The 9,947-nt window shown below is 45.3% G+C and overlaps 1 protein-coding gene across 1 annotated transcript; it reads left to right on the top strand.

Moving 5' to 3' along the window:
* Window positions 1–7,663: 7,663 nt before the first annotated feature.
* On the top strand, window positions 7,664–8,229 carry LOC125426949 (V-type proton ATPase 16 kDa proteolipid subunit c-like). Its single transcript, XM_048485839.1, has one exon. It carries the CDS (start codon window positions 7,702–7,704, stop codon window positions 8,164–8,166), a length of 465 nt encoding a protein of 154 aa, XP_048341796.1. The 5' UTR covers window positions 7,664–7,701; the 3' UTR covers window positions 8,167–8,229.
* The last annotated feature ends 1,718 nt before the right edge of the window (window positions 8,230–9,947 follow it).

The following is a 9,947-nucleotide window of genomic DNA, read 5'->3' as shown; positions in this document are numbered from 1 at the left end:
TGACCATCATTGACAAAGCCATCATTGACGGTGATGGCAGGATCATTGAAAAAGAACACAAGAAGGTCACTAGAAACCACGATTTGAAAATCGAGCTTCAACGTCTATGGCACAAACCAGCTGAGGTCGTCCCAGTGTACTGACCATGGGACTATGAATGTAAAAGCACCTGTGAAAAGAAAGGAACAGGATTCACACATAACTTCCAGTGCTGTTTTTCTTGTTCAGTCTTCTGCAGACTTTTACTATCATATCTGCCATATACTGCTTAGCATTTAGTTCCTTCTGACTTTCACCTACATTCTGCATCCCTAGCTGCTCACTGCTGCTTAGGATCTGTTACGTGCCACACTATTGATCCAGGACTAGCACATTGTATAGGAGGGAAAGCTGATTTGGTAATGAGATATTGAAGGGTTGAGGGTCCAGTTGTATTGCTTCAGGAACAACAGGAGTAAATACCTGTTGACCCAACATCACAACACAATCAACTGAGCATAATATTCTTGCACATCTCCAACTCATCCGTAGGAGCTTCCTTGCAGAGCATATTTGATGCCACTGTTGAGACTTGTGTAAGTACACATGGAAATGCCAGACTTTATTGGCAGTGGCGACTAGTGCTGAGATATGCTCTAGGCTTTACATGTCTGATCCCTAAAAACTGTTTTGCACCATTACAGGTACTCGTAGATAAACTGTACAGAGAATATTCCATTTCTTGTGCTGACTTCTGTTTCTGGGACTTCTGTGCTGACTTCTGACTTCTGGGACTTCTGTTTTCTAAATTTTTATGTAGCTGGAAATGTGGCCACTGGAACTCGCCCTTGCGCCAGGTTGATGGCTACGACATTTTGCACTGCAGGGAACCTTAACCGAGCTTTATTCCACCCTTCCATCAAGCATTACCAGGCAGACCTGAGGTGAGATGGGGAGCTGTTTTATGACACAGTGTCTCTGCTTAACTCTCACTTTAGAATTAGCTAGCAAGATAGTGCCAAAGATGAACACCATCTCCTGTATTCGCTCAGTGATACAAATAGGGAAAACATCTGTCTGGGCAGGGCTCCTGCCAGTCATTGAGACACATAACAGCCAACCTTACTTTTCCTAAAGCAATCAGGAAAGACCAAACCTAAGTCTTTCCTGGCTCTCAACAAAGTATACTGAAGCCAAAATGGGTTTCCAATTTGGAAATTCTCAGATAATTATGGCGCTTTGGGATCAGTTAGGAGCCTATCTCTGCAGGCTACAAGTTTGGGCACGTGGACCCAGTGGCGTAACTAGGCAAACTGGAGCCCTGGGCAAAACCTGAGTTTGATGCCCCCGTAGGCGCGTACCCAATGCAACATGCACCCCCACGCCCCATAGCTATGCCCAGTGGCATATCTAGGCAAACTGGAGTTTGGCACCTCCCATGGGCAGCCACCCTCCCCCACTGTGACCAAGCAATGATTTTTTACACCAGGTTGTTTCAAAGTCACCATCACATTATAGAACATGCCCCAACTCACAAATCTGAGCACAGCAATAAGCCATGCCACACAGCAGAAATAATTTTTTGAAAACATTTTCAAAATGCTTTCAAAATGTTTTATTACTGCTATGAAAACATTTTATGGTATTGTATCCAGTACCCCCAATTAGGGGAAGCAGCATCACTTTCAATGTTTCAAAGGAGAATCTGGGCTCCCTAGTTTAAACAAGTGATGCTGGAATCCACCCCCAAACAGCATCATTTTCAATGGTGTTTAAACTAGGGAGCCCAGATTCTCCTTGTAAATCCACCTTAAAGGGAGAATCTGGGGTTCCCAGTTTAAACAACATTGGAAGTGATGCTATTTTGGGGTTGATTCTCCCCCACCCTGAAACAGCATCACTTGCAATGTTTAAACTGGGGACCTCAGATTCTCCCTTTAAATCCATGTCAAAGGGGGGGGATTTAAAAGGAAAATCTGGGGAAATTTGGGAGGTGCCTGCTGGCAGGGGTGCAATTATTAAGCTAGCAGCACTAAACTTTCAGGGTATCTTTAGGAGACTTCCCTAATGACACCACCCAGGTTTGGTGAAGTTTGGTTCAGGGGGTCCAAAGTTATGGACCCTCAAAGGTGTAGCCCCCATCTTCTGTTAGCTCCCATTGGAAACAATGGATGATGGGGCGACCCTTTGGGAGTCCATAGCTTTGGACCCCCTGAACAAAACTTCACAAAATCTGTGTGGTATCAGTAAAAGAGTCTCCTGATGATAACTCCCAGGTTTGGTGAAGTTTGGTTCAGGGGGTCCAAAGTTATGGACCCTCAAAGGTGTAGCCTCATCTCCTATTAGCTCCCATTGGAAACAATGGGGGATGGGGCACCCCCTTTGGGAGTCCATAACTTTGGACTCCCAGAACCAAACTTCACCAAACCTGGGTGATAGCATTAAGAGAGTCTCCCAAAACATCCCTGAAATTTTGGTGCTGCTAGCCTAAAAACAGCGCCCTCTGCAGGCCAAAAATGGAAAAACACTGAAAATACAAAAAAAATCCCACAAACAAACCTGCGCCCCCCACAGGGCTGCGCCCAGGGCAACTGCCCACTTTGCCCAATGGGAGGAACGCCTCTGTGTGGACCTCTCTTCATGTACCCCTCATGCTACCAATGCAACTTTGTGTTTTTGAAGTAATGAAGACATACTGGTGACGAGCAAACCCTGGCACGACTATTTCAGCCCAAGTTTTTGCGCTGTCTAGTGAAATGGTAAATCTGAACGTTGCATAAAAGGGCTGAGATGAACGGCTGTTTCAAAAGGCAATAAAGCTTTATAATTAACTCCCAGTGGATGAATGAGAAGCAGAGTTATAAAGCCAAATAATTGCTATCCGACCACACAAATTACATTCTATTAAAAAGCAATATTGTACTGCAGCAAGGAGATAAAATTAATTATTAAACTGTTGGTTTAGATAATCTCGGTACATGGAAGCGTGTACACGCGTTGTCTTGGATGCTCAGACTGGCGGATGCTGACACTGCTGATCCATCAAAGGTTATAGGCTTCCTTTGAAGAAGAATATTTCATGCGAGCATATTGTGTTATGGCTTGAGGACTGGCACAAGAGAAGGACCTGCCTGCATGAAATCCGCTGCCAATTGAAAAGGAAAAAATGCCTGGGGGATTGGTCATCCCTATGGTTAGATCTTCTCTTGGTCAATCTCGTAAACCCATTAACAATCCAACGTAGGGGAAAGTGTTGACGAGTAACATCTCATCGCAAAGAATAGTGATGTGTGTGTTAAGTGTGGTCAAGTCGCTTCTGACTCAGGGCGACCGTATGAATGGATGTCCTCAAAAATGCCCTAGTGTTAACAGCCTTGCTCAGGTTGTGAAACTGAGGGCCATGGTTTCCTTTGCAGAGTCAATCCATATCATGGTGGGTCTTCTCCTTGTTTTCTGCTAATTGACCAAAATGTGTGCATGGTAAGTGCTATCAAATTTCTTTCAGATCGTGGAAACCAAATGAATCCAAAGCATTCTATCATAAACAGTCTTGCTCAGATCTTGCAAACTGACATCCATAAGAACATAAGAACAAGCCAGCTGGATCAGACCAGAGTCCATCTAGTCCAGCTCTCTGCTACTCGCAGTGGCCCATCAGGTGTCTTTGGGAGCTCACATGCAGGACGTGAAAGCAATGGCCTTCTGTGGCTGTTGCTCCCGAGCACCTGGACTGTTAAGTCATTTGCAATCTCAGATCAAAGAGGATCAAAATTGGTAGCCATAAATCGACTTCTCCTCCATAAATCTGTCCAAGCCCCTTTTAAAGCTATCCAGGTTAGGGGCCATCACCACCTCCTGTGGCAGCATATTCCAAACACCAATCACACGTTGCGTAAAGAAATGTTTCCTTTTATCAGTCCTAATTCTTCCCCCCAGCATTTTCAATGACTGCCCCCTGGTTCTAGTATTGTGAGAAAGAGAGAAAAATGTCTCTCTGTCAACATTTTCTACCCCATGCATAATTTATAGACTTCAATCATATCCCCCCTCAGCCGTCTCCTCTCCAAACTAAAGAGTCCCAAACGCTGCAGCCTCTCCTCATAAGGAAGGTGCTCCAGTCCCTCAATCATCCTTGTTGCCCTTCTCTGCACTTTTTTTCTATTCTATCCCTCAATATTCCTTTTGAGATGTGTAGCCAACCAGAACTGAAACTCAGTACTGCAAGTGCGTCAGCATCCACTCTGCTTTTATATAAGGGCATGACAATCTTTGCAGTTTTATTCTCAATTCCTTTCCTAATTATCCCCAGCATAGAGTTTGCCTTTTTCACAGCTGCCATGCATTGAGTTGACATGGAACTATCAACTAAGACGCCCAAATCCCTTTCCTGGTCTGTGACTGATAGCAGTGACCCCTGTAGCTTGTATGTATCCATCAGTTTAGTTAGTTGAGAGTGCTTGCATAAATCTCTCGGAGTTGCTCCTTAGATTAAAACTGTGAACTACTCATTCTTCACGTCTCTATTTTTGAACCCAGAAACATTACAACCGGCACATGTCTTTGGATGTTAAAGTCGGCTTGTGTACAGTGGCTGCATCCACCACATTCTGTTTGGCTATGTAGAGTACAGTCTTCAAACCTCGCCAATACAGCCTTTCCAAGGGTGTATTTTTTTAAAAGAAAATGTGGATTTGCTTGTTATTCCAATCAAGCTGTAAAATTCTTGTTAATGTAAATGGGAGGTACTTCTTTTTCTTCATTTGTTTGAATGACAGTTAGTGTCAAAACAGAATCTGTCAGAATCTGTTTTACCTTGTAATGAGATTTGCAATGCCATATTTGCTGCATAATGAAGAACATTATGAAAATTAACCACTGCACCTGCTCGGTCGTTAATATTTACTTGTGGATGAAAATAGCAGTTTCTTCACAGATGCTTTCCCAGAAACACCCAAGGGTACTGGTGGCCATCTTTCAAGACCTACCCTTTTATTTACACTTATTTTAATTTTTTTTAAACTAAGACCTTAAATTGTTTTCCAAAACTGGAAGACTTAAGACAGCTTAGTGGATTTCTTGTTGAAAAGCGTGCACCCTCGGCGATCGTTTGTAATACTGAATTTCAGTCTTTCGACGGCAGGAGCTGCAGAGATATTTAAAACCTACCCTCGCAACCACAAATCTGGTTTAGCAGGGGAATCCCCCACTCAACCTTAACACTCATAATGCTTGCAAAATAAATGGTTGCATTTTCATGCTAATGAATCCTTTTTTAAGAAAATGAGATGTTGCTAAGAAGATGTTAAATCTCTAGAATATCGGAGCGAAGAGAAGATTTTTTCATAGACATTTTTAATCCCAAACCATAGTTAACTTACGGCACACAGAAGATTATACGGCATTTCTAAATAAATACATCTAATCCCCAGAGTCACTGAAGTTTGCAACACATTACAAGCGACTTATTAAAGGTTCTGAAACAGACTTCTGTCCATGCCTCTTTTTTTTACAGCAGTAAATAGACAGAAGACCACAGCCCTTGTGAGAGAAAACAGGAGCCGGTTTTTCATTCCAGAAATATTATTTATTTATTTATTCATTCATTCATTCATTCATTCATTCATTCATTCATTCATTCATTCAATTTCTAGACCTCCCCATCCCCAAGGGGCTCTGGGCGGTGCACAACATCTATCTATATATTTATTTATTTGTGTGTGTGTGTGTGTGTGTGTGTGTATACACACACACACACACACACACAAATAAATAAGGGTCTACAATAGTGACCACGCAACAACCAATACAATAGCTAAAATCCATTAAAATCTATTAAAACAGCGGTTAACATAACAATGAGGCGTCCTATAACCCAGTCCGTTAAAATCTCCCCCAAAAAGAAGGAGAGGCCAGACTCCTCTCTAGGAGGGTAACTTTGGCCCTTTCCCCACTTACCTTAAGCCCCGCGCTACTCGAGGAGAGTAGCGTGGGGTCCCTCGGCACTCCCCACAGAGAGAGGCTACACAGCAGCTCAGCCTCGGTTAAAGCTGCTGCTGTCAAGCAAAGCCCAGCTGGGCAGCATCCCAGGCTTTCTTAATGGCTTTTTTGATGGTTTTCTCGCCAAGCAGAGCTGGGTCATGGGGACGGCCAGGCGCGCGCCTGGGATGCTGCGCGCTGGGAGCAGCGCGTGGCATAGAGGGAAACGACGAGAGTGGGGAAAGGCCCATAGATGGAACCAGAATTAAGATGGTAAATAAATGCATAAAGCATAAGGGGGGGGGGGGGGTTGGGACTGGAAGTAGGATTAAGAGAGGCAAATACAGAATTAAACAATGATAAAACACCATCAAGATACAACCCACTTATAGCAACCCTTTATGGGGCTGACAAAGCTAGAGATGAGCAAAAGCGGTTTGCTGTTGTCTCCCTCAACATATCAACCCTGGTCTTTCTTGCTGGGCTCTCATCCAAATACCAACAATGGCCAATCCAAACTTGGGTTACTCTGGGCTCTCCAGGCTGCTACAAGCCAGATTTATGGGTGTAATAATACATAGCAGACAGAGAGACACAGCAAGAGATGAGAGACCACTGCTGCTCTTTTAAGCACTTATCACCTTTCATTGTCCCACGACATGCAATCTCTTGATTATTTGCTGTTTTGGGTTAGATTTGTGTGAGTGCAGTTTTCTGAATGCACATCGCTATCAGTTTCCTCATGAGCCAGTGTGACGTAGAAGTTAAGGCATCAGACTAAGATCTGGGAGACCCAAGTTTGAATCCCCACTCTGCCATGGAAACTTGCTGGTGACCTTGGGTCGGTCATTCGCTCTCGGCCTCAATTCTGGCAAGCAGCAGTGGCGGAGTGGCGAAGAGCAGGTGCACTCTGATCTGGAGGAACCGGGTTTGATTCCTTCTCTGCCGCTTGAGTTGGGGAGGCTTATCTGGGGAATTCAGATTAGCCTGTGCACTCCCACACACGCCAGCTGGGTGACCTTGGGCTAGTCACAGCTTTTCGGAGCTCTCTCAGCCCCACCTACCTCACAGGGTGTTTGTTGTGAGGGGGGAAGGGCAAGGAGATTGTAAACCCCTTTGAGTCTCCTGCAGGAGAGAAAGGGGGGATATAAATCCAAACTCTTCTTCTTCTTCTTCTATTTGGGTGGGTGACTTCCAAGGAACACCTCTTCCAAGGAATACCTTGGTGAGTTCCGCAGGGCCTGTAAGACGGAGCTGTTCCGCCGGGCCTTTGGAGGAACCGGCCGTTGATGGTGCCCCCCTTCCCCGGCCCTAACACCTGGGCCAATTGTCATCTCAGACTCGCCACTCCTCCCTTCTGGAAGGGGGAGGGAATTTTTAGACTGGAACATTAGACGCCATTTCCCTCCCCCCTTAAGGGAGGGAGGGAACTATAATAGTAGATTGCTGAATGCCATCTATCTTATCGTAATTTATTATATTTATTAGAAGGGAGGGACGCAGCGGGAGGCCGGCGCGGCTGCTTTGCAGGGAACAAAAACACAGACCCCAAGATATTGTAACCCAGAAAAAGAAAAGCAACCGCGTCGTTTTTTCTCCGGCCTCTTCCCGGGACGCGTCATTGCATTGCGGGCGGAGGCGCCAGGGGAGGCGCTCGCCTCGGCCCTGTTCCTTTGAGTCTTCCTCGGTCGCTGGCCGTAGCCGCCCTCCCCTCCTTTCTTTCCTCCCTCCTTTTTCGCCTCAGCCATGGCCTCCGCTCCGGAATACTCCTCTTTCTTCGCCGTCATGGGCGCCTCGGCTGCCATGGTCTTCAGCGCCTTGGGCGCCGCATATGGCACAGCGAAGAGCGGGACAGGTATTGCAGCCATGTCCGTCATGCGGCCAGAGCTGATCATGAAGTCCATCATCCCTGTGGTCATGGCAGGCATCATAGCAATCTACGGCCTGGTAGTGGCAGTCCTCATCGCCACCTCCCTCACGGTCGACATCACGCTATACAAGAGTTTCCTTCAGCTGCGCCGGGTCTGGAGCGTGGGCAATTTGAGCGTTCCACGCCGGCTTTTTGCCATTGGTGCATCGCGGCTTTATGCAGGCTGCATCGGGACAGCGCAGCAGCCCAGGTTATTTGTGGGCATGATCCTAATCTTGATCTTCGCTGAAGTCTTGGGTCTCTATGGCCTCATCGTGGCCCTTATTCTTTCCACAAAGTAAATTAAATTTTAAAAAAATGCCACAGAATACGGTGTGTATAAAAAAAAAATATTTATTAGAAATGTTTTTATGGTTACCGCTGCTTTTAAATGTTTTAACTGCTTATATTGTCTTCTTTCATGTTGTACACCGCCCAGAGCCCTTCGGGAATGGGGCGGTATAGAAGCTCAATCAATCAATCAATCAATCAATCAATCAATCAATCAATCAATCAATCAATCAATCAATCAATCAATCAATCAATCAATCAATCAATCAATCAATACCAGGAGTGTGATGTAGAGGCAGGCTATGGCAAATCACATCTGCATATGCCTTACCTTGAAAACCTGTGGGGTTGCCAGAAGTCAGCTGTGATTTCCTCACGGGGACAAAAACTTTGCAAAGCAAGACTACTACAATATTGATACTTATTCCCCCCCCCCCCACAAGTGAATCTGTTTTTAGTGCCCCGTACTTGGCTAGGACAAAGTGGGAGAGACACAAGCCAGGTTCAACAGTTCAACAATAGGTTTATTACTTAAGAGAATTAAGACCCTAACTCCTCCCCTGGGTCTGTCTAAATCAGAGTACTGGCTTGTCTTGAGCAGATTTGAAGCTGTAGACTGTGTCTTCTCTTGGCTGCTTTCTAGAAAGTCCACAGTGTCTTGCTTGCTTTTAATACTTTCAGTCCTTGTCTGGTTCTAATTACTGTTAACTTTAACTTGTGCTCTATGGACCACCCTATACGTCACGAATATCCAGTCTCCAGCTACCCTTGGCACCTCGCTCTGACTGACTGGCAAGAGCTAAAACAGGGGATTGCTGGGTAAAGAGGGAAACTGCCTGTTGTGAAATGTCTTAAAGGGACAGGGGCTAACTAAAATACCCTCCCTTAGAATACTTAACAATGAACTAAAACCATGCCAACTATGGGGAAACTGGAGCTTAATGGGGAAATAACAAAAGCCTTTGTGGGGGCACGACAATACTTCAACTCCAGTTACTTGATTCCAGACAGAGAGCAAAGATGTATTGTGTGGCAGAGATGTATTGACACTCTGCAGCCATCTTCCCCCAAACATCAATTGCAAAGAATCAAAAATCTTCTGTCAGTTCCTGTCAAAGCTGGCCTGTATTGCATCATGGACTATTATTTTAAAGTAGAAGGGTCAAGGCATGTTTGTGCAGAGAAGGGCAACGAGGATGATTGAGGGACTGGAGCACCTTCCTTATGAGGAGAGGCTGCAGCGTTTGGGGCTCTTTAGTTTGGAGAGGAGACGTCTGAGGGGGGATATGATTGAAGTGTATAAAATTATGCACGGGGTAGAAAATGTTGACAGAGAGAATTTTTTCTCTCTTTCTCACAATACTAGAACCAGGGGGCATTCATTGAAAATGCTGGGGGGAAGAATTAGGACTAATCAAAGGAAACACTTCTTCACGCAACGTGTGATTGGTGTTTGGAATATGCTGCCACAGGAGGTGGTGATGGCCCCTAACCTGGATAGCTTGAAAAAGGGCTTGGACAGATTTATGGAGGAGAAGTCGATCTATGGCTACAAATCTTTATTCTCCTTGATCTGAGATGGCAAATGCCTTAGCAGACCAGGTGCTCAGGAGCAGCAGCAGCAGAAGGCCATTGCTTTCACATCCTGCATGTGAGCTCCCAAAGGCACCTGGTGGGCCACTGCGAGTAGAAGAATGCTGGACTAGATGGACTCTGGTCTGATCCAGCAGGCTAGTTCTTATGTTCTTATGTTCTTATGTTTCTCTGGCAAGTGCTACAATGTTGCACAACT

The sequence above is a fragment of the Sphaerodactylus townsendi genome, linkage group LG02 (genome assembly GCF_021028975.2).
Source record: "Sphaerodactylus townsendi isolate TG3544 linkage group LG02, MPM_Stown_v2.3, whole genome shotgun sequence".
NCBI classification, from domain to species: domain Eukaryota; kingdom Metazoa; phylum Chordata; class Lepidosauria; order Squamata; family Sphaerodactylidae; genus Sphaerodactylus; species Sphaerodactylus townsendi.
The sequence above is the reverse complement of the archived record's forward strand: the minus strand, read 5'-3'. Positions and strand labels throughout refer to the sequence as shown.